General features: G+C 38.3%; 1 protein-coding gene across 4 annotated transcripts in view; it reads left to right on the top strand.

Annotated features, from left to right (window-relative positions):
* Positions 1-640: 640 nt before the first annotated feature.
* FBXO25 (F-box protein 25) overlaps positions 641-25,155 on the top strand; it is a 28,423-nt gene continuing 3,908 nt past the window's right edge. Inside the window, exons 1-11 of one of the 4 annotated variants that reach the window (XM_085217942.1) lie at positions 661-766; positions 4,350-4,409; positions 4,928-5,071; positions 10,214-10,320; positions 11,562-11,611; positions 12,682-12,774; positions 15,960-16,053; positions 16,661-16,845; positions 18,565-18,747; positions 20,550-20,693; positions 24,845-24,871. In XM_085217942.1, the coding sequence (XP_085074068.1) occupies positions 4,935-5,071; positions 10,214-10,320; positions 11,562-11,611; positions 12,682-12,774; positions 15,960-16,053; positions 16,661-16,845; positions 18,565-18,747; positions 20,550-20,693; positions 24,845-24,871 (1,020 nt within the window). In that variant the 5' untranslated portion in view covers positions 661-766; positions 4,350-4,409; positions 4,928-4,934. Of the gene's footprint in view, positions 815-4,349; positions 4,410-4,927; positions 5,072-10,213; positions 10,321-11,561; positions 11,612-12,681; positions 12,775-15,959; positions 16,054-16,660; positions 16,846-18,564; positions 18,748-20,549; positions 20,694-24,844; positions 24,872-25,155 lie in introns of all 4 variants that reach the window. The other 3 variants (XM_085217943.1, XM_085217944.1, XM_085217945.1) reach the window with 3 other exon arrangements.

Below are 25,155 nucleotides of genomic sequence, written 5' to 3'. Positions count from 1 at the left end.
ACTGACATGTGGCCTACAGCCTCCTTCCATGAGGAGCTGCTGCCTTTGCCATGGTTGTATTTGCATTTGGATCTGGAAGCGTGGCTGCCTTATGGTTTTGAGTGGTCTTCCACACTGTTTAGCTGTGCCTTAGTGTTCAGCTCAGGGAGATAAAAGCCTTTCCTTGCTGTCTCTGCTGAGTGCTTTGTTTCTTTGGCTATGTACTACCAGAGTGTTGTCATGAAGAGGTATTTGTGACATACAGTCACCACCACAGAGGTGTTGGATGCCCCATCCCTGCAGACAGCCAAGGTCAGGCTGGACAGTGCTTGCTCAAGCTGTAGGTGCCCCTGTTCACAGCATGGGGCTGGACTGAATGGCCTTTTAGGGTCCCTTCCAACTCCAGTCGTTCTGTGACTCTACGATAAGCTCCCAGAAGCTACAAGCCGCACGGATGTGGCTTCCTGAGGGGCTTCCACGTACAACACCAAGGCTCTGGCAGGACGCCGCGATGCGGCCGCGGCCCCGCCCCCCTCAGCCCGTCTCGCCGGCAAAACATTGACACGTGCGCCCCGCTTCCCGCTCGCGCCCGGCCCCCGCCCGCCGCTGACGCCAGCGCCCCCACGACACCAATAGATGAGGGCGCTGCCGGGTAGCAACAAGCGCCGCGGCCGGCGGCCAGTCAGCGCGGCGCGGGGGCGGAGTCAGAGCCGCCCCATGTTACTTCCGTCAATAGTCCCGCGGCCTGTGTCTATCGCGCTGCGAGGAGCCGCGCTGCTGCCGGCAGGTATGGGGCGGGACGGCCGGCGTAGGGGGCTGGTGTGCGAAGTAGACGGTAGGAGGCCGCTGGGGCCGGTTGTGAGAGTGTCGCGAGCTCGGGGGTTGCTTGGTGCTGGGTGTGGGCGGACGTGGCGTGAGGGGTTTGGGAGCGGAGCTGCGGTGGCGTGGGATGGGGTGAGATGGGGAATGGGCCGGTGCTGGGCGCGAGAGACGGCGTGCGGGAGGCTGGAGATTGGGAGCCTGTCTGTGGGAGAGGAGTGGGGGTGTACCGGGGGCTGCAGGAGGGTGAGAGAGTTGGGGGGAGCAAAGGGCAGCAGCGGGGAAGAGGGGAGAAGCTTCAGATAGGAAACCTCGTGAAAGGGAGGAGCATTTATCTATGCTTCTTGAAAAATGAGTCCTATACAGCCTGGGTGTACTTAAATGTGTGGGGAAATAAGAGGTGCAACTGGGGTGGACAAGAGAAGAAGCTGAGCGGCTGAGTCGATACTCTGCAGCACCTCGAGGTTTGATTTGTGGCAGCCATTTGATATGAAGAAACATGCACTGGGGATGAAGTCAAATCAGACTCTGACTTCTGAGTCATAGAGGCTGATAAGGCTGGTTTCTGGAAAAACATCACCTGCCTGTAGTGTGAGTGTGAAGGTCCAGTTTCTTTTGAAGGCTGAGCTCCTGAAAAGGTAATGTTAGGGTTGCAAGGGAGGATGTGCTCTTGGATTGCTGGGAAACATGAGAGCATTGACTTGTTCCATCCGAGAATGACTTGAGTTGAAAGGGACCTTAAGATCATATGGTCTTGCTGTGGAATAATAAAAATGGTTTGAGTCATAATTATATGTTCTGAAGTATAGGAATATATATGCAGAAGAGACTTTCTCTAGTAGAGTGGTAGAGTAATAGGATCTTGCCACAGTCATGAATGTCTTTGTAGTCGTATTTACTTCTGTAGCAAGTCACCAACCTTGTATTAAACAGAGCTCCCTCACAAGTGGATGGGTGTCTAGGGCAGTTAGTCTCAGGCTGTACTAAGCCTGACTACACAGGCTTCTGTGCTATTCCTTCCATGCTTCTTTAGTGTGGCTCTTGTCTCCACTGTCCTTTTTGCCACCCTCATGAGGAAAAGTTATGTGTTGAAAAGTGAGGAATTCTTGCTCCTGTTTGGCTTTATGAGCAAGTTAAATGCAAGTAGTGTCTTCCATTAAGCCCCTGTTGTTGGATGATGAGGATAGAATCATCTAGGTTGGAAAAGATCTTCAGGATCATCAAGTCCAACTGTCTGCCTGACCTACAGAGTCCTATCACTAAACTATGCCCAGATTAAGACCAGGCTATGCTCCATTAACTCTTTTCTTTATGCAGCCTCAGATTTTTTTCTCCACAGTAGTTATTTTGGGAAGATGAACAAATTGCTGAGTATCAGGAACAGAAATCCTTTTGAGTGTTAAAGAGCCCCAAACCCTTATCATACAAGTAGAATTTGGGAATTGCTCCTGAAGGGATACGTTCTTTCTTTGTGTGATAGTGAGACTATGTCTTGGGCTAAAAATATCTGTGTTTTGGAGGGACAAATAAATAGGTCAATGTGTACTAGCTTTACACAGTTGCTGACTTTCTGTCATCTTCCACAAATTTTTAAGTTTAAAGTAATCTGATTTTTTTTAATAGCTTTTTTTACTCTGAATCTTAAAAAGATAATGTACTCAACATAGTAGATACTAGTGATAAGCAAGAGATAACAACCATAACTCGTACTGGGGAGATTCAAGCTGGATACTTGGGGGAAAAAATTTTAGAGTGGTAGTGCATTGGAACAGGCTGGGAATGGAAGTGATGGAGTTACCATTGCTAGAGGTTTTTTAGAAAATTGTAGGTGTTACATTAAATGGCTTGGTTCAGTGGTATGATCATGATGGGTGGATGGTTGGACTCATTGATTTTAGTGGCTTTTTCAGCTGTTAATGATTTAATGTGGAAGAATTGTGCTCATCTCTTTGAAATCTATCTTAAGTGCAGCTTTCCAAGACTTCTGGAGCAAGTTTCAGTGGTCTTTATGGGTGTGCTTGTGGCTACCACTACTTTGAAAGTGCTTAATGTCATTATTTGAAAGACAGATGATAAAGAAATTCTATTCTGTGTTGAAACCTTCCAAAAAAAGGCCATCAGTTTTCCAAATCATCCTAAAGGTCTGGAAAGTAGCCTGGTTTAGAGCACGTGTGTGCTGAAGCGTGTTATTTTAAATGCCTGTATGGCTCCACAGGAGGGAGTTATACATAGCACTCTTATCAGTAGCATGATAACTTGAAACTACCTTTATCCAAAATTCAAGACTCTCCAAAACCTACTAACAAGCCTGCTCTGTAAATTGTGATTGGCTTTGGATTCCTGCTGCTGCTGTCCTCTAGAACAAAGTTTTGTGTCGTCTTGTGTTGCTTTCAGGAAGCTTTTCCTTTTTATGTATCTTACCCCATCAGCTTGTAAGAATATGCATTCCACCTTACTGCAAGCATTTATTCACTTTCCCAACAATTATTCAATTATTTCTATCCTTAAAAATTGTACATCTTTTTTTTTTCTTCAATCTGTTATCTCTATAGTTCTGAATTCACTCTAGTTTTTAACTTTTGGGGGGTGATGAGGTGTACCTATAATATTTAATATTTGTATCAGAACTACTGACTAGAAATAGTTCTTGAGCTCTGTATCTCTAGACGTAGTTCAAAATTCTGTTTGTTCTTCTGCTGTTTTCTTAGTACTTTTCTGTTAGTTTTCTGTATTTTCAGGTAGAAAACACTTGCTAATGTTGCTGGGAGTTGAAATACCTTAAGCTGTCTTATTTTGAAATGTACTCATAAACACTTGCTATTTAAACAGTTATTGTAGAGACAAAAGGGTCTTAATTTCAGCCTAAAAGAGAGGTGTTCTAAACAAGTGGAAGAAATGCAGTTTATGATGCCTATTGTGATTTCTAAATCACCAACAAGATAGGGAAAAGAACACAGGTGTGAATGAAGTTTGTGGTGGTGGGAGGGAAGGATGAGGTGAGCTTTGGAATGATTCCTGTTAGTTTCAGAGGAAGGCTGAGATACAAATAGCAAGAGGACTTTTATCAGTGTCAGGGGCTAGACAGCACTTCATTTTGTGTGGTATGCTGTGGGATGTTTCTTTGTTTTCTTTTTCTTTAATTAAAGAAAAAGTTCTCAGCTTCTATTTCATGAGGTTTTTTTCATCCTTCTGTTTCTTCTTTTACTCTAATGTGTTGGATAGATGCTAGTCAAGAGTGTGAATGGATACGTAAATGCACAGTGATGTTTGACCCATCTGGCCTAATATTTTTCAACTTGAACACAATTGTTAACACAATGCTTTTTGCCCTGTGCATCTGCACATAAAATCTCTACTCAAAACAAAGAACAGTATGTGTGCCATGAATGGGACGAAGAAGGTAAACGGTAGTAAGCTCAGGTTCTTTAAAGTGTAGAAAAATGCTTTCTTCAAATTCTTAGCATTTGTGTTAAAAGTGACTCTCCTATTTGAAAAAGGGTGATGGAGCACTGTATTATGATAGACCTGTGCTGACTTATATCTGTTTCTAGGAAATTCAGTCATTAACAGCTGATGTTCTTCTGTGGTCTCCATTTGTCCTGAGTATCCAGGTAATAACCCAGCTAGGGAGATGACCCTAAAAAAAAGTATTTTGGAAAATGGGTATTTATGTACTGAAACATCATTGTATACAGTGTAGTACATCTTGATATTCAGAAAGCTTACCAGAGAAGAAGAATAAGTGGAGAATCATTAGCTTGAGCTCATTAGATGTGAACAACCATTTAATAGTCAGATCTCAAAAATTAGTAGTTCAAGTCCTCTGCAATCTGCTCTACCATGGTTAATTTTGCTTGGTTATCACTCTTTTCGTGGACTATAGAAGTTATTTTCCTTACTCTTAAAAACTGTGAAGCCTACTTCAATCTAAGAAAAGCTGAAGTACAGGAGAAATGAGGTTAGGGAATAAAAAATGTACTTGAACTATTGAATCTGTTCAACAGCGTGTTCTACGGAACTTTATTTCCACAATGTAATCACTGCAGGCTTTTCAAAGTTAGAGAAATGACATAACAAACTTTGAAGGTTTTGTTAATTGCAAAATACTACATCTTCTTGCTCCTCATAGAGAAACCATGCCATTTTTGGGCCAAGACTGGAGATCCCCTGGATGGAGGTGGGTTAAAACAGAAGATGGATGGAAACGATTTGAACCTTTTGGACGTGCACTTCAGGGTGGAAATAGTCAGCTTAATGACATCAGTCACTCTGTGTAAGTTATTGACTAATAACTCATGCAGAACCATATTATTTTTATTTAACAGCAGGTGGGAAGGCAGCAATTGACTTAACTTGTGGTAGGTGATCTCTTCGTCGTGTGTGAAGTAGACAGATGCAGCTGTGTGCTTTGTTTATCTCTTCTGGAGACTTTCCATCTTTTTGTTGCTACTTCGTGAGTTGCTTATTTTAGGCAGCTGAATCTTATTCTGTGTTGTGTAGTTGGATTGGTTTTTTTTTTCCTTGAGATTAAAGTGATATCTGTAAGTTGCAAATGCAGCAAGTGTACTGAAATGTTACCTTGAAATGAACGAAGCATTTCTGTTGATTGTGTACTGGATTGGACCCATTTATGATGATAGTCATATACTGCCTGTGTTCTAAAAGCGTGACTCATGCTATTTTTATGGCAGTTACCTAGTACTGTATTTGTCCATATATGCCTCTGCAGAATAAGTGGTAACCATATTAGGTAGACTGAGAAGGAAATAAAGTAATATTGGTGGCAGATGCCCACACTGGTGTGATAGAAGTGGCTTTGTCCAAACAAATTCCTGCTTTGTGTCTTTGCCAAGAAGTATTTTTTTGAGATAATGTTTTTGGTTATAAATTCCAGCTTAATGTGATCATAATGAGAAAAGGGAACATTCAGTGTTTTACTGTTAGTCCAGTAAATGATAGAGAAAGTAATCTGATCTGGTGGGAATTTACTGGCAAGCTAGAACTTGCTCTGTTCATACACCTGTGTTTTCTAAATTTGTAAACTGAACTTGAAGTGGAATCAAGTGGTGAAGAATTGCTATTGAACTTGTCTCACAGAATCACAGAGAGATGAGGTTGAGGAGACCACCTGGGATCATGTAATGCAACCTTGCATGCTTCAGGCAAGAAGCACATTGCCCAGGATCACATCCAGGTGGCTTTGGAAATCTCCAGAGCAAGAGATGAGACCGCAATCTCTCTGGGCAGTGTCTCAGGCTTTCTTTATGCCTTTACTACTTGTGTTCATCTGTTACCGATGCCATTTGGGCTTTTTTCCCAGAGTCTGGCTGCTGTGGATACAAAAAACATTGGAAGAACTTTCAGTAAATCTCTGAAGGAAAAGTTGCCTTCAATTTTTTTTCTTCCTTCTTTCATAAATCTTTTATTGGCAGATGGAGTCTACTTTTGATGTTTACTTGCACAGCTAATAAAGTCGTGTAATTTGTAGTTTGCTTTAATGAATATTTGGCAAGTATGACATCAGGGATAATCACTTTTGTGAATATCATTGTGAAGAAAGACTTCTGTTTTTCTCATCATAATAGTATGTTGATATTTTTTTGTCAATGTGTGCCTGTATATTTAGTGTTTGTATATACATATATTTGCAGAATCTTTTCTCCAAAGAACTAAATTAGACTGCTTTTACTGTTTCTTCAAGCAGAAATACTCAATTTTTTTCTTAGTTTTGAAGGATCTTACAATTCCCAGAGAGTTCAACAGTATTGCTAGGGATGGGTTTAAATAAAGTACCAGAGAAGATACAAGATTATTGAAGTTAAGGATTAAAAAAAGAACATAAATTTGAAGGAACTGGTCATGAAATGCTCTGGATAAAGAACTGTGATATTGGCGATGTTGCAGAAATTTAATTTCTTAGGCTTGCTTGCCAACTTGTCAGAATCCCAAACTTGAGAATCACCCTATTCTGCAACAGATGGTCTCATCTATAGTAATTCCCCAATTTTCCATCTTCCATGTTTCCTACTTAGCATAGCCAAACCACACCATATTCCCTAATCCTATTTCTTTGTCGCTTCAGTATATGCAGCTTTAAATGTATATTGAGGAAAACTAAACTGTGGTGTTCAAGTTGGTGGTACTTGGCATAATAGCACTACCTTGGAGTAATTTCACTACAGCTTGAGAACTCTGGATCTGTGAGTTAACTTCTGTTGCTCAACGCTGATTAATGTCTATATAAAATACAGGATAATTTAAGTAGGAAAGGACTTCTGGAAGCTATCTGGTTCAAAGACCCAACTCAAAGCAGAGACAGCTGAGATTGGATTGGGCTGGCAGGGTAGTCATTTCTGTCTGTGGTATCTCTTATCTGATTATCTAGGTGATCTGTTGTGTTCACAAAAGTTCTATGAGCACTGGATAGGAGCCCTCAGATCTCAGTGAGCTCAGATAAGTTTAGCATTTGACAAATATATTGTAATTTTGTTTGGTACAGGCACTAAGCTCAGGAATTTTCTGTATCTGGATAGACTTAGAGTATGTCTCCATAGGTAAGTACGTGATGTGAAGGCATTCCTTCTTCAGTGAGAAAAGAAGCAAGGGGATGAAGAAGAATAGCAGCTGTTAAGGTAGTCCTGCAAAGTATTCTAGCCCAGAAGGTTGTTAAAATAATGCTATGAAACTACACTTCTGAAAGAGTTGAAATTCTGGCATGCTTTTTTATGTGGAGTATTATAGTTTAAGCTATATGTAGGACACAATATCTTCTTTTTTTAGAAGCTACAGAGCAATTTCTGAAAAAGCTCTTCATCAAGACTTGAACATAAGAACAGCTATTCACTGGCAATATTAAGTATGCATTTAAATCCTATCAGGTGCAGTCAGACGTTAAGTATGGTGGTATGGTAACAACTGTTAACGTAAAATTATCGTACATGTAATGGTGTATGTAGTGCACGATTCAGTTTCTTTGACTTTGTTTAGCTGCACTTTAGTGGTTGGAGAGGCAGGAGTTGGTATTTGGAGTGCTGCGTTTGTTGTTGAATAGACAGCTCTTCAAATTTCTTAAAGGAATGCAAAGAAAAAGGCAAAAATTTGCTGGAGACATGCTCGTAGTTCTGTCCTGTTCTTTCTGATAGCTGTGGGACTCTTACATTCTTTTCAGTAAGTGTCTGGAAACGCATAAACCCCTTACGTTTTTCCAAGAATAGCACTGGTTACTGATAGATAGAGAAGGACTCCACACAAAGTGAACAGTGAATTCTTCCTTCGCAAGGAGATGAAGCCCTGTGTGAGAAAATCCTCAGACAGTCAAAGTTTAAAATGACATGTTTTCCTGGAATGTCATGGCTGAATTTGGATACAGGCAAACATTTGAAATAGCCCTCTTTGCAATTCCTCTTGTTAATTGACTGTTCTTATTAGGCTTCCTTGCTTGTTTGTCTGATACTAGAGGAAGTGTTTGGAAAGGAGAGAGGCTTTAAATAACTTCAGATAGATTACTGCTCTATTTGCTTTCCAGGGGCTCTTTCTCTCCAGGAGCAAAAGTAGGAATTGTGCCAGGTAAAACTTCCTGTTCTAAAGATGGCCTTTGTCAGTGCTTCCTGCCCTGCCTGGCCCATTGCACTTGGTCAGCGAGTGTGTTTCTGTTCTGCCTGAACTGTATGGCAGAACATCGGCCTGGATCTCAATGGCTTGTGTCTGATGTTAGGGTGATAAAGCCAGAAGCTTTACCAGGAGTGCTAGGCTCTATTTCTGATTCTGCAACAACTTTCCGTGTGATACGGTGATACAGTCAATGTTAAAACTTAATTCCTTTAGTGAACTTGGAGACTTCTGTTATGAAAGCTTTTCTTGGAGGGGAAAAAAAAAAAACCACCACAGAGCACCAAAAACTAAAAACAAACAAAAACTGGAAGGTTAGAACGCTACATAATTCAAATAAGTTGTCAGTGTCGATGTTCTACTTTCAGTGGTTGCCAGTTTCTCTTCTCCAGCCTCTTTCACTGTTTGACTAGACGTGTTATGTGGCAATGTTGCATAAAATATGGCAGTACTAAGTCTATGCTTTAAATACCTTCAGACATGAACTAAGCCCTCAGCTTGAATTGAGCTCTACTTGAATGCGGAGGTGTTGCTTTTTTGTTGGTTTTTTTTTTCCGGGGCTTAAACTTCAGATGAAAATTCCTATTTCTGAGTCTTCTAAACTCACATATCATTAAGTTGAGCTGATTAGTGCAATTAAACTTTTTTTTATGCAGTATTCAATAGTTCTTAAAAGATGGTTCAATCCTGAAAATTTCAACTTTGTGAGTAGGAGTAGACTAATACAATTTTTGCCATGTAATGCCTTAATACAGATTACTTTTGCATAAGCCAGTGACCTTCAGTTTTAGCATTAGCATTTTGCTGGTACGATTTGAACCTCAAACATGTTGCTAAATAGATTCAATAGGTAAATCCAGATATTAAGAAAAGTAATGAATGGGAAAAGTGATGTATACTGCTTTCTTATCAAAAATGGTGATGAAGAAATAAGTCTTAGTTAAATTTCAATGTGCTATTCTCTGAGTTACTCTAGTTATCTACACAAGGCTATTGCCTCTGTAAAATGCATGCTCATTATCTGGATTGTGTTCCTTATTTTCTGTGAAAATTGAAACAAAAACCTTAACTGCATGTAGCACAGGTAGAGTTTTTAATGTATATGAACGCTAGAATGTAAGCTTATGTGAAAAATAGAGTTGGTATAGTCAGTCCTCAGTGTCGGGTTATGTAACTCACTCTCAGAAGTGACAAAGGTATAGCTTTGATTGTCCCCTGGAAGAGCTAGGGGTCACTGCATGGTTCTTGATGCCCTGTGACATCTGGTAACACAATATGGTAATGCCTAAATCATGGACAGCGTTGTGATTTGTGCCTTTGTTAAGAAGTTTTCCTTGTTTTTCATCAAAATTGATAGTGATTAGAAGAGATGCCTTTTTGCTGTCTTTTTCCCTTGAGTGGTTGTGCAGTAATTTTGTGCTGATTTTCACCTATGTGCTGCAATCTTGTGTCTCAGTCCATTTCAAATTGTGACTTTGGTATCCTAGAACTTAAAAGATAGCTAATTGTTCAGCTACTACTGTCTCCTCAGTAGTCTGTTCTTAATATCACTAATGACTTAGGAGGTAATAGCTACTAAGAAAATACTTGTATCAAAGTGATTAAATGCATACAAAATTCTACACTCTGGGAAGAAAAGGACATAGTAGCATGTATCTTGAGAGAGGCTGCTTTCTACCTTTGGGTAGACAACCAACATTTGAAAAAACAACTTATTTTTCTACCAGGCTTTTTGTTGTAGAGAACTATAAACAGTATGCAGTGTAGGTATTTAATTACTGCTGTTCTAACTATGTCTTTATTTTAGTATCTTAACTGGTGGTGATGATGATGAAATGTACGCTTCTGAGGACTGTGAATTTGCAGCCAAGAAAAGGAAGAAAGATCATTGTAGGAACAACACAGATTCACAATGTAAGGCTGAGTTATTTTCCTTTATTTTAAACTGCTGTAGGTTCAGCCATTCATATATATTCATATATAGGATAGTCTTTTAAATTATGTCTATCTTTGTACTGGCAACATGTTCTGGTGTCAGAAATGATGCATCTTAATTGAACTGTGGCAGTGGTCATCTACTGTGGGATTAACAAAGATTCAAAGGTAATTCGTTTAAGAATAGCAATTTCTAGTAAGTATATCAAATGTAAACTGCTGTTCTGCTTTGTGGGCTAGTTTTAGATTAAATTCTTCTGGCTGCTTAGGGAAGTCATTGCTTACCAAAGCAGCACTTTTATTTTCAATTATTTCTATGTCTGCTTACAGAAATAGCTCTAGAATTAGTTCAGGAGTAAATATATTTTATCGTAAAGATTTTGTCTGTATTGAGTTTCATGAAAAAATATCTTCATTGAAATATCAAATATTTTTGTTGATTGCTGGTTTTAAAAGAGGATCCGTGTTTTAGATTCTAAGTGTATGTCAGCAAGTAAACTACTTGAAATAGAGAAATTGATAGAGTGAGTAGAAGAAAAAAAAGCTTATAGCAAAACTGGAGGTTTCTAATAGAGGGTTCTAGTGTTTTCAATATCTTGAAATGATTTTCATTATTTATACTTTCCAAAATTAACAGATTGTCATAGAGGAAGCTGAAAGCATCCTCCAACTTGCCTTGGTTTAGAAAGTATTTCGATATACTGGAGTGGCTATATGTTAAAAACTTTCATTTGCCAATGTATCCAGACTTCTGAAAGCTGAATGTAGAAATCCCCATTGTGGGTCTTGCATAGTTGGCTTTTCTGCAGGGTTCTTAAAAAAATAGGTTAGAAAAGTAGAGCCTTCAGTGATAAAAGGCTGTGCATTTCTATTCCCTCCTGTGCTGAGGATCCTCACGGATTGAAAAGTATTGGGGCTTGTAAGAGAGACTGTTTTTTGGTACACAGTAAAAAAAAAAAATAATAATAATAAATTGTGCTATATTTGCCAGTGGTCCCAACTCCTGTTTGATTTATAGTGTTTAACTTTAGTCTGTTTTAAAGTATGTAACTTCTGACATTTATAGCTGTTCTTTTCAGCTCTGAAAAACTTCCTTCTCCAAAATTGTTCTACCTCCTCTCTTATTAAGCATTTTATTGAGGATGGTCTATTTTCTTCAGAGCCTTCCTGGAATGTACTACCTCAATGGAAGTCTAAAAGTTCTTATCTTTCTATTTCAGGTTTTTATCGTGAAAATTGGATTTACGTTCATAAGGAAAGCACCAGAGAAGTAAGTCCTGCATGCTCTGGGTCATCAATTTGTACAGTCTTTGTGCTTAAATGGCAATTCTCATATAAAAGAAAAACATGTGTTCTGCATCTTCTTAGTTGTACTTAATTTTTTCTTCACTGATAGCATTATGACTGAGGGAGACAAAGGCAGGTAGCAAAGTCACTTTTGTGTGACTTTTATGTGGGTCGTTCTGGTAAACATGTGGGAACTTGGGTGTAGGTTTAGGGTCACCCATGCCAAAACACACTGCCGAAAACCACTCATTGCTATCCTTCATAACCATATGTTGGGATAATTTTCCCCACTCTCCACTTGTACAGAAGTTAGTGTACTGGTGACGTGACTATTTGCTTGTGGTTTTTTTGCCAGTTCTTCAGGTGGACAAAATATTTTGTTGTTTGAATAAAATTCCTATTTCTGAGTCTTCTAAACTCACATCATTAAGTTGAGATAATTAGTGTAATTAAACTTTTTGTGCAGTATTTAATAGTCCTTCTTAAAAGATGGTTCAAACCTGAAAATTTCAACTTTGTAAGTGAGTAGGAGTAGACTAATACAATCTTTGCCATGTAATGCCTTAATACAGGTTACTTTTGCATGAACTTTGAATTAACTTATTGTCTTCTGATAATTGACTATCTCTTTACCTGTTATCCTTTTTTTCTCTTAAAAGGGATGATTACTTATAGTCATTCTTGTATCTTATGCACAAAAAATCAGTGGCATGATAGCCACTAGACAGTATCAGCATTGTGACCATGCAGGAACAGAATAGATTCTCAGAACACTTGATACTAGAGTGGACAACAATTACGAATTTATGGCCCTGCTGCCAAGTAACATTGCGAGGGTACCTGATAGATAGACTATTTGGAACTGGTTTCATTTCTTCTACAAGAAATAAAAAAAAAAAAACTTCAGGTCAGATATATCACAGTTCTAGGGAATGTGGTATAGGTATGCTTCTGTTGTGTAGCAGTTTTTTTTTGTAGACCATTTTGTTTGATGGGGGGGAAGTTGTTCTGTTTGTTTTTTTTCCTACTTCTGGTGTTTATTCCTTTTCTCAGAGACATGGCTATTGCACTCTGGGAGAAGCTTTTAATCGCCTGGATTTTTCAAGTGCAATTCAGGACATCAGAAGGTTCAATTATGTGGTCAAAGTAAGCTCTTTATTTTATATATTTTTCTTTACAAATGTGTTTGATATGCCCATGTGTACAGAAAAAGCTGCACTGACAGGTCTGTGTAAATATCCTGTGTATATATATATGTAACTTATACTGTGTAAAGCAGCTGGACTTCTACTTGAAATAGAATAATTCTTCTATTGTGAAAACTGGTTATATTCTTCTGTGGAAGCCTTTAGCTTGGGAAGGATGGTGATAGCTAGTGTTCTGTTATATATTTACAGTGAAACACTGGTGGATCCTGTTGTTGCTCTGTCTCAGTAGTGAAATCTTTCTAAAGGAAAATAATTCCCCTACAAACAAAAATAGGGAAGCATGGTAACTCTTAAGTACATGGACTATACTAAAAGTAGTACTTGTCAGAACAATATTTGATGTGTAAATATTCTTCAATTTCTTCTACAGCATCTTAATAGTGTGATTCACTGTACTACTGTTTTTTTGTTAGACAATTCATCTTTGTTAAAATCCCATGTAACCTAATTGGATTCCAGCAATTTTATTGAAGTTGTCTTTTACTAATAATATAGTGGCTTGAAGTTTATATGGACAGGTATGTTGTGTAAATACCATGACTCTTTCTTCTTGCCAAGACCCTTTCTGTTTTAACTGGTTTTTGTGGGAACAGATCTAGTCTTGAGGACAAAGGGTCTGAAACTGAGTGTAGGCAAGTCATATCATCCCTTAACTTTCTAGATGTCAGCCTACTTGAAAATATTTGTTCTGTGAGATATTGATCTGTCTTAAGCCTTCATTTTTTTTCATTTGACTTGAGGTAGGGAAGTGTCTCACATTTTGAGTTTCCTTAGGAGCTGAGACAGACATCAGACTAGAATTCAGCTCAGGGGTGAGGCTGCTTGCAAAAAAAAAATGTAGTATTCAGAACTTGAAAAGACAATAAGCAGCATTAAGTGAGCCTATCAGGAGAACACCTTAACTACATAGAGTATTATCATCTTTGTGGCCCTCTGCTGGACTCTCTCCAGGAGATCCCTGTCTTTTTTGTACCAGGGAGTGCAGGACTAGATGCAGTACTCCAGGTGAGGCCTGACCAAAGCAGAGTAGAGTGGGAGGAACACCTCTCTTGACCTGCTGGCCATGTTCCTTTTATTGCACCCCAGGATCCCATTGACTTTCCTGGCCACCAGGACTCACTGCTGGATTAACATCTTGTCGTGCATGAACACAGTAATGTCTAGTTTTCTGTGTGGTGGGCTGCTTCTTACTTTCAAGACAGAAAGATAGTTTTGTTTTTGTTTTATTTTACTGTTATATACCAGCTCATACCGAGTATCCCTGCTGGGATCCCAGATTGCCAAAGTGATCCATTTGGAATCTCCAGCTAAGTAACCACCTTCTGCCATTGTCAAAAGTTAATACCAGTGTCTGTTCAAGGCCCTAGTTGTCTCAGTGGAGAGAGGAGGTTTTCCTATACTTGTTATGCTGTAATATAGTAACAATTATTTAGCTTTTAAATGATTGATATGGATGGCCTTATCAGAAGGTGTTTCCATTTGGATAAACAGCTGACCCATTAGACATTTATAATCTTGAGACAATGTAAGACACAGCTATGCACATATCACAGGGATGAACCTGTTAGGTCCTTGTACTCATGCACCTGCTAAAATTGTCTTAATCCTTATATATTAACCTTCACTGAAACCGTCTTCATTAAAATCAGCTGGGTGGAATTTTTCTTGGATTTGTTCTGCAGTCTCAGTAATATGACTTTAAATAAGAAATGTGCCTACTTGAACTGGCAAACTGCCAGAGACTTCTAGGTGTTCTCTAAACTGTTAATCAAATTAAAAGGCCCTAAAAATACTGAGAAAGAGGTCCTGATATCTAGTCTCAAAAGCTATAAAAATAGATTAATTGTATTTAAATACATCAGGAGATATTTTTTCCTTTCACAGCACATAATGTTTTGTCAGGGAACATGCAGAGAAGCCAGAAGGAGTGTTATTAAATCAGGGAGAGAACAGGTGTATTCTCTCCTCTTCCAAAGGAAAATTAATTGTGAATGTAGTGTCAATTCAGTGTTTTGCAAATGAAGATACAAAGTATTCTTTGGCAGGCTTAGCCTTTGTTCACCTTCTGTGCCAGTAGTTGATGCCCTCCCACAAAGCATAGCTGTCAAGCTTGTGTTTAGAGTACTCTGTGGGGAATTGCAGTTTCTGCTCCCTGCTTTCCATTTCTGATGTATTGAGAACTTTTATTCTGAGCAATGTTATGAATTGCAATTGCAGAACTCGGTGCTAAACTTTTAAACATTGCAATACCGTCCTGACATTGAGACCTTTCTTATATTTGATCCTTAGTGACTTTTTTTTGTTGAAGAGGCAATCCTTATCAGCTCTTAAACCAAATCAGCACAGATCTTAACAATGGAGAAGGGCCTGCTTCTAGGAGTTAGAGCTTGATATTCATGTGTGGCAAGAACTTCATCCGCTCCAGTTTCTTTCATCTAGACTATTCCCCCTGTTCTTAATACTCTTCTGATTGCAGCGTTTCCAGAGAGAATCATGTGGATGGTTGCTATATGTTATGGGGTAGTTGCCAATGCCATATATGAACACTGTTCATTCTTAAATTACTGTGATTTCCTCTACTAGGAACTTAAATGTAAGAGGGGTACAGCAGCCTCACCCTTCCCTTTAGGTAAAATGGCACATTTCCCTCCATGAGAAGGAAGTAGCATATTAGGTCATCATGCCTGAGTTTAGCCAGTGTGACAGTTCACTCAAACTTGGAAGTCTGGTACCTGGAATCAGTTCATAGTGATGTTTCTGGCCACTGAATCTGTCAGGAGAATCAGGACTCAACCACTTTGTTGTTTTGCAAGTTCACAAATACAATTTTTTTTTCCATCATTTCATTACAATTTATGAAGATCAGATCTCATGTGCTCTATGATAGAGATGTATGCTTGTGTTTGTACAGTGTTTTGAAAATACATCTCTCAGTGAGTTGCTCATGGGATACCAGTAGTAATGCTTAAAGCTTCCCGCATTTATCCTACTTTCTTTTCCCAATTACATAGTTCCATTTTTGTGAAATACAATTGCAGTGCTCCAGGTCGTCGTAAGCGAATGTATGTGCTGAATGAGTCTGATCTTTTATTCTGTCTTCTGACTTTTAATTCTTTGTCACAGCTTTTGCAGCTAATTGCAAAATCCCAGTTAACATCACTGAGTGGTGCAGCACAGAAGAACTACTTCAACATTTTAGACAAAATTGTGCGGAAAGGTAAGCTGAGGCTTTCATAATCTGCTTGTTCAGATGCCCTAGAAATATCTACCATCCAGTTTGAATAAAGTAGTTTCTCTGTTATTGAATCGTGTGTTGAAACAGATGAGTGAAGTAAAATGCCAGCTAAACTCTGTTCAGAAACAAGCTATTGTATGCTATTAAATTATAGTCTTTATGAAATGTGTTATCTGTTACATGAAACAGTTGTAATAAGTTTAGTAACATGATTGGTTTTCAATGTGCATGACACACTAAGGTCTAAAGTATATAGCTGCTTTTATGTATAGTTTATTTTAAAAAGTTACCACGTATTCATCGGGTTTTCGTGGTAACCACACTAAATGGAGATAGCACACTGTCAACTTTGAACAGAAGGAATTTGAATTTGTAAGTTATTTGGTGTTGAGTTTATGGAATGCGTAGTATGATGCTTTAATCAAATTTGCTTGTGATTTTTTTAATTTACCTTTTATGGAACAGTATTAATGAATGTCAGAGAGAGGATGAGGGCAGCAATTTTCACACAAATAGTTATCTTGAGTTTAAGCTGATTATATTAGCTTGGTAACTGAGATAAAAATTGTATTTGGATTTGTTTTTCCAGTCATGGAAGACCATCATAACCCAAGATTAATCAAAGATCTTCTACAAGATTTGAGTTCCACTCTCTGTATACTGATCAGGGGAGTAGGAAAATCCGTTCTGGTAGGGAACATTGATATTTGGATGTGCCGATTAGAAACTATCCGCTTGTGGCAACAGCAACTAAAAAACCTTCAGATGAACAAGGTATGTTGTTAAATTATGCTTGTAGAGGAGAGACAAGGAGAGAGAGAGTACATTAAATGTGGGTTTATGAATTGAAGTGAGCAAAAATTCAAATGCATCCTAAATAGATGAGCTCGGCAGAAAGCAGAAATTTCTCCAGCAAGTAGCTTAAAGTGATAAAGTAATATCAGTCACTAACACCTTGAGACAGAAGCCCACTTCAGATCACTGTTTTTTTCCTTGTTTTTTGGAGAAGTAGTGAGATTCCTGAAATGGAAAGAGTTCCTAATATTTTAATGGATTCTCTCTGATGAGGGCTAGTATAATAGCTGTACTACAGTTTTCTGGCAGATGTATAGCTGGAATTCTTTTCCTCATCCAGAGAACTTTAAAGATGTTTCCCCAGGTATTCAGGTAGAGCTAACAAAACATAAATTTCTGATTCCAAAGTAAATATTCTAGTACTAAAAATGCAAACCTAAAGTGAATTTTTGATATGGACCGGGAAGAGAAAAAGCAGAACATATAAAATGGTAGAATTGTTATTTCTTAGTTAGCACAGTTGCTTTTTGTGAAAAAGGATAATGATTTTAGCATCTGGACTGTGATTATGCAACTTGATTCAAAGTATATGGTATAAACTCTTCCAAGTTTCTGTTGTTTTCTTTTTAAGTGGAAACTTCTGAAGATAAGCAGGAAACTTGTGTTTTCAGGCTTAGCCTGTCTGGGGCACTTCCAAAAGAAATGCTCCAAGATGTTGCATGTAACAGCTTTCATCTTTGAAATTGCTGCATGTGCTGGGCATCAGAATATGTCAGCAACTTTAGAACAAGAAAAAAAAAAAGAGATGGGGAGCCTGATCTCAGCAGTTCTTACATGCCAGCCAACCAAAACAGTTTGAGACGCTACAGCTGTGGCACTTCTTTCCAGCATGCCACTTCCATCTGAGCTGTCCTACGTTGGTTGAAATAACTGATGAGAAATCTTGCATTTCTACTGTTTGTAGTGAGCACAACGATAGTCCCAGGGATGTTTTTAACAAATGACAGTGTGAAAGACTTCATTTGTAAGTGAGATGAATGGTGGTGAAGTAAACAGATGTAAAGTAGTGGTTGCTGGAGTTCAGCTGCGGTGGGACCAGCGCTCCTTGGCAGGGCAGCTCCACTAGGTGGGGCCGGCAGCCTCCATCCTTTGCCTGACAGCAGGGCCTCCAGTGCTCTCCAGTAGCATAGGATCCAGGGAAAAACTTGTCATTTTTTCAACAAGCTCATCCTTTAGATTCAATCATGTGTGAGTTACGCTTACCCCATAGAAGAAAACTTTTAGCAGAGATGTAGACTCTTATGGAGAACTTTCTCAGTGCTCTGATCTGTCTCTTCTTACAGAACTGCTTGTTTATGTTATCAAGGGAGCTATCTCCAGACTTGAGAAATGAACTTAAGTTATGAAGATAGATGCAGAAGAAAGCTTTCTTCTGTTTTTCTACTCTTCAGTCCTGTATTTTGTACTGTATTCTGTACTCCTTATAAGAGAAATTCACATGCTGTTTCCTAATAAAAATTGAGAAACTTACTCTGTAATCACTTCAAACCTTCTTAATCTAGTAATCAAATCATCACACTACTAACCATAAATGCTCAATGGCTTTGTACAAATAAGAGCTGAGGTATCTCTAAGGATTTTATTTGTACCTCTTATTGGCAAGTTTTTTTTAGCTAAGTTTTCAACTCTTCATTTCAGCAAGTCAACAATGGACTTACACTCAGTGATCTTCCTCTGCATATGCTGAGTAACATCTTACACAGATTTTCTGATGGCTGGGACATTATTACATTGGGTCAAGTGACCCCAACTTTGTACATGCTCAGTGAAGACAGACAGTTGTGGAAAAAACTATGCCAGTACCATTTTGCAGAAAAGCAGGTAAGAATTGTTTGCATAAATGTGAGCCACCTTTGCTGTATGATGTACAAATGAAGCGTGAACTTACAAGTGTGACAGCATGTGAAAATAGTGCTTGTTGTCTGTTTTTTTTTTTTAATGTGATTCATCTGAAAAATTGTTTTTTGACAGGTCTGAATTTAGGGTAGCTATTCATTCTATCCTAAGCCTTTTTTTTTTTGCTATATAATCCCAACAAATGTGGTAGAGGTGTTCTGCCATTTTCAGTATCTAGAGTAGAATTTGTTTTACTTAAGGTAGGCAGACAGAATTCATTGCTTGGACATGAAAATATTGTTTAACAGATTTAAGTGTTACCATGCGGTCAGTGACTGGCAAATTAATTACGAGTATAGCAGGAAAGGTACAAACTCGCTTACAGTTGACCCTAGTAAGAATTTTAGTAAGAAGAGGCTTTAGAACGAGCATAATGGAAAATGTAGTCGAAGGCAAACTGAGAGGTGAGGGGAAGTTCAAGCTGAATGTAACAGTTGAATGTATTTTGAGGTTAGATGAAGTAAGGTGGTTTGAACAGTGACATTAGTTGGAGAGGAACCTGTTACGCTAAGGTAGCACTGGGAGAAAATAACTTAAGCATTTCATCATAATGAGCATAATGAACACTTCTGCACAGTTTTGTCAGTGCATTCCTAAATATTAACTTTTTAATTAGGTTACTAATAAAATGAAACAAACTTGATATCAAATGCTGCTTTCTCTGAAGAGTGCGGTACCTTAATAGCTACAGAGTAGTGCTAGATTGCATAGGAGAGGAGAAATGGTATATATGTTGAACCATTTGAAACAACTACAATAAATTGTTTGATATCTGAAGAGCACTTTTGGGGAAAAAAATAAGAATTCCACACAGGGAAACTATTAGGAAACAAAGTATAACACATCACAAAGGCAGTGCTGTTGTGTTCCATATGGCACTGTTCTTGTGAATGAAGGAAGCCCATAATGTATTAGCAATAATCCAAAGTGAGTGGAATTTGAAGTCTTTAACAAATGCTGTTATGCGTTACCTATTTTTTTTTTTTTGCATGCAGGTATGCCTTCAAGTAATTAAGCAGTCACTGATTATTGCTGTGCTTCTAGGAATCTCATAAAATGTGAAAATACTCATGTCCTTTTAATTTCAACAATTCCTTCATCTTTCATACTTACTATCTGAATAAAAATGAGTAGTAATCCACAATCACTGATGGGACAGGAGGGAATGGCCTTGAGGTGTGCCAGGGCAGGTTCACATTGGATACTAGGCAGAATTTCTTCCCAGGGTGGTGGAGCATTGGAATAGGCTGCTCAGGGAGGTGGTATAGCTGTTGTCCCTGAGGGTGTTTAAGTACCACACCTACTCTTTCCTGAAGGACATGGTTTGGTGTGCAGTATTGGTGGTAAGTGGACAGTTGAACTAGATGATCTTAGAAGTCTTTTTAACCCTAATGCTTCTTTGATTCTCATTCCTGAAGTGTTTTTTAAAATGTACACAATGAATTTATGCCTCTAAATATTGTTTTTATTATGCAGTTATTGACAATTAGAATCATGACTGAGTTAGATCAGCTGTGTGTGACCTACTTTTTCTTTGCAAAACTCTTCCTATTTTTAGATTCAACTTTTTTGTGACTAGGTATCTTGCTACTTTTCAGAGACATATGATGTCAGATTATTGACTTCAAAGAATTCCAATTATAACCCTTCAGCTTCTTTTCTTAGTGCTTTACCTGATGTGACTGTTCTTTAACTATTTTAAAGGAATGTATTAATTTCATGTTCAGTTTTGTAGGCATTTGATTCTGTCAGAGAAGGGTCACATTGACTGGAAGCTGATGTACTTTGCACTTCAGAAATACTACCCAAAAAAGGAACAGTATGGAGACACCTTGCATTTCTGTCGACACTGCAGTATTCTGTTTTGGAAGGTAAGATCTTTGAAATACATAAGCAGAAATTGGTTCAAACAGTTACTGATGATTACCTGAAAGGGAAAATGAGATCACCTTATCACTTTCCTCATGTGAAATGTGATCAGTCAATTCATATGTAACTTTAAATAACATATAAAGCTTTCATATGAAATTAGTATTGAATTCCAGACTTGTTCTTTATTTAGCATTTTTTTCTCCTGATAACCTTAATGCTCAAAAATTACAAGGAAAACTGTCACATGGAAAGAGCTGCAGTCTGTGTTGCCCTGTATTTCTTAATATTCTTAATATATATATATGCAAAGCTGCTGAAAACTTGTATGGTGTGACATTGTGTTTATGGCATCTCTTTCCTAATGATGGCATGGCAGTCAATGTAAGTGTCATAACTTACTCCTGTAGCATTCCTACCACCCTGGTATAAAACTGAGTATCTTTGTAGTCTTGCTTCTGTCCCTGAGGAATGTTTGAAACTTGATTCAAAGTACATTTGACTGTGAAGCATTCTGTCTTGCAGGATGATTTTTGTTTTGTAGAGCATTTTCCTATTTTGCTTTTACACTAAATGATAGTTCTGCTTTTACTTTCTGTATATGTACCATTACTTAGCCTTTTAATCAGTCAGGTGTCTTTAATTTTGCAGCTCAAAAACCACATACAGGTAGTGCAAGTGGGTAAGAAAAAAGTAAGAAACAGTTCAGGAATCTTAATCTTGAAATATTCATCTTCTTGTTCACAGAAATTAGTTACTCTTGTCCTCTTTCTGTAATTTTGTTGTGTGTCAGTGTTAAGCTTCATTTTCTGTATAAATAATGAGGTTGCTGAACAGGATAAGCAACACAGAAATAGCATGGTACAGTGTTGTTTTTAAATCTGAGCATTCTTGACATTACAGGAGCCCTCCCAATAAGTCATAACGTTGCTCAATATGTAGGGCATGGGTGTCCAGTCTTTTGGCTTGCCTAGGCTGCACTGATTGAAGAGGAATTGTCTTAGGCTGTGGATATGTAGGTAACTCTGAAAGTTAGGTTGGATGGCAGTAGTTTCAATTCTTAATAAGTTCTCAAGATCCTCATCAGATTTTTGATGAAATTCTTCCTATGCTTCATCCTTAAAAACAAATTTGTTTACAAATGTATGTACTACCACAAAGCAGTGACATGAATGACTGTGAAGAATATTTTTCCCTCTCTGAGATAGGGCTTAGAGAAACATGTTGATCAGAAAGGCAATCAGATTTTTTGAGTTAAATATCTGATTACAACTCTATATTCCATTTGAAAATTTGCATATATTTATGTTGACTGAAAATGGAGTGGCAAAAATAACAACCTGTATTCTAACTGTTTTATCACAATGTGGGCTGCATATTTGTTGCTCTGAATAGGAATGCGTTCAGCCACTATATCAAAATCTGTAAACCTACTTGCCATAACTTGAGCTGGCACTGTTCTGTGCCCTGGGTTTCAGCTCAAACAGGGTTAACAGCACAGTGCTGCTTGGTTGTTGCTGAGGGATAGCTTTGCAGAGCTGCTGCCACGATGGCACAGGGCAGGATGTGGGACATGTGAGCTGTGCTGGGACACATGAGCCCGTGGGTTGGACATGCTGGACATGCCTGATGTAGGATAAAGCTTTTTCTTTGAAAGCAGAAACTGCAAAGGTTAGCATACAGTATATACACAAATAGTGGGCATTTCTGGTATCAAATTTGTTTGGGTTGTCTGCCTTTACTGTGTAATGTTTTCTACAGTACATCTGTCTCATTCTGTTTTTAATACAATTGGACATACAGGACTTCTAGGGATGACTAAATATTTGAAATCATTTACCATCAGAGACCATGTGATAGTAGGAGGCAGTGGATCTCTGCAGATAGATATAGCCACCTTGACTGTTTCAGTTCATTGCTGGCATAGTAGCGTTTTCTCTGTGGGTTTGTATTTTTAATGAAACGAGAGTGAGCTGTTAAAGGTACTTTGGTTTGAGGAGTACCTAATTACTGATTACCTTTGCAGTACTGACAGCCTCATCCTGGAGATCTGGATAGGTCTTAGGTACTGTGTGGCTATAGATTGATTTTCAGATGATTCTGGAGCAGGTGGTTTGGAACTGAATTATTACCCTGAGCATGGAAAGCAAATAGCTTTCTTTGTGGGATTCATTGATCTGGTTCATCAGTGTCTTAGAGGAGGCATTAAAGAGGGGAGAGACAAATAGTTTGGAAGATTATGCCATGTGAGGAGAGGATGGAGAACACCACTTCAGAAGAATGTGAGAGCCTGCCACGAGGACAGCCAAGCAAGGGAATGATTTGTCCAAAGAAGTTGTGCAGTTTCCATCCTGGAATTTTCTGAAGACATGACTGTATAAAGGCTCTGAACAAGCTGGTGTGATTGCAGAGCTGACTCTGCTTTGAGAAGACTGGAGTGAAGACCTTCAGGCTCATTGTTCTCTGAGCTTGCATTTGGTTTTTGCTTCCCTAAGTTTGAGATTCTAAGCCTTGACAGAAATACTTGATCAGGCTGAAAGATGGTTAGACGAACTGATTTCTGCACAGTTGGCACACTTATTGGCAGAGATGAGAGGAGGTCAAATCACTGGTCTGAAAAAAATCCTCTGTTTACACTGGCAAGGCAATGTGAGAAAAGCAGCACTAGTGTTGCACTGAATTGTATGGAAGGGAAAAATAGTTCTGCTTCTTCAGACACCTGTCTGTCTCTTTTCCCATGCTCTTTGAACAAGGATGAGAAGCAGAGTTCAGGGGCACGATGACATGAATAGATGACTTCTGTCAGTTCTAGCAAAATTCTGTGCTAGGTGACAATATTTCTTAATTGTTTCTGGCTTTACCAATTCATTCAAACTTTAGTATCGTGCTTTATTATGCAGATTCTAAAATGAACTGTCAGCTGCTCATATGCACAGATGTGATGTACACACTTATTTTCAGCTGAAGCTTTTATTCTTAAATACTGTTGGATGTATAACGAAAGAAAAAAAAGTTCTGCGCAATGAAGATTATTAGGATTTCTTTTAACTTAGATGTATTAAAGCTAGGAAGGAATATAACTTCTCTCCATGAAGTCCTAGAGACAGAAGGGGTGGATAAATATCGCTACATAGGGGAATTATTTAAGTTAAGGGGCAGCATTGATATAAGTTGAAGAAACTAGCCATGGGTGAGCTTATTCTTGAGAGCTAAGTTTCTAAGAACCAAAGCAGCAAGGTTGTGAGATAGCTGTAGGTAGGCTTGTGCTTTGTTACTGAGAATAATTTTCATCAGTTTAAGAAATTGATAATATAAATGCCTTCTGGCAACAAGAGAAGGCTAAGTTTGACCCAGGATATTCTTCCTGTCCTTCATTTTGTGTCCTCTGAAAGAAAGCCTTGCAGGAAAAAAAGGACTGAAGACTAGTGAACTGAACTGACAAGCAGTTGGGAAGTAATCTTTTTTTCCATGTTGCAGTATGTTACAGTCATCTTCAACAGTGTTCAAGCAGCAGGATTTGAGGCATTTGAATTGCTGTATTTGTTTAAAACTTCTGACTGTAGTAATGCTTAAAACTGCAAGGAGACTCCTAAATACATCATACAAAATGTTCTGTTGTAATGGAGGGAATGACTACAGGAAGCTTTGAGAAGTGAGGATTTGTCCACACTCTAAGTGAACAAAGTATGTGGTTTCACTACTGTAGAACTACGAACAAACTAATTATGACCAGTAATACCTCTGAGTGCTTTTTATGTACAGTATTTATATAAATGCTATTATATATATATACTATCTCATACTGTGCTATTTCTTTGGTTCCACCAAAGGTAACATTGCCATTGTGAGTACTTCATCTTCTTAGCCCACTCGGTTTATTATAGCTATCTCTGGGGTAGCTGTAGAAGTTGAAATAACTCCTGCTTTTTAAATACTTCCAGCATTATACTGTAATTGTGTTCTGTAAGTGATGTTTCACGCTTGGTTTTAACTCTCCTTAGGGTTTGTGCTGATTTTTTTGGTTCTTTAACTGCTTGTGACTTGCCACAAGACAATTTTTAAGTGGCACATAAACCTTAGCTTCAGTAAACCTTAACTCTGCTTCTTTTACTTTATGGCTCTCCTTCCTGCTTCCTTGTTCACGATTTCAAAGGACTACCATCTTGCTTTGTTACTCAAGGTATTTCTTTCATGTCTCATCTGTTTTCAGTGCTCACTAGTCTGTAATGTGAATACCATGTTCATTTCTATTCGTTTGATATTTATTTTTTTTGAGCAGGAATGATTTTTTTCATGTCCCTATTAGATAAAGCAGTGGTGACTTTCATTCTTGTTTTTCATAATCTTTATTTTTCATTACTGCTGAATTTGCTGTTATTGCCATTAAAACTGGAGACTGTTATTCAACATCTAATGAAAGTTTAATGTGTTACTGAAACTCACTAAGAAATAGTCTCATTGTTT

The sequence above is a fragment of the Meleagris gallopavo genome, chromosome 2 (assembly GCF_905368555.1).
Source record: "Meleagris gallopavo chromosome 2, MGAL_WU_HG_1.1, whole genome shotgun sequence".
NCBI classification, from domain to species: Eukaryota; Metazoa; Chordata; class Aves; order Galliformes; family Phasianidae; genus Meleagris; species Meleagris gallopavo.
Note: the sequence above shows the minus strand (reverse complement) of the source record. Positions and strands in the feature narration are given on the sequence as shown.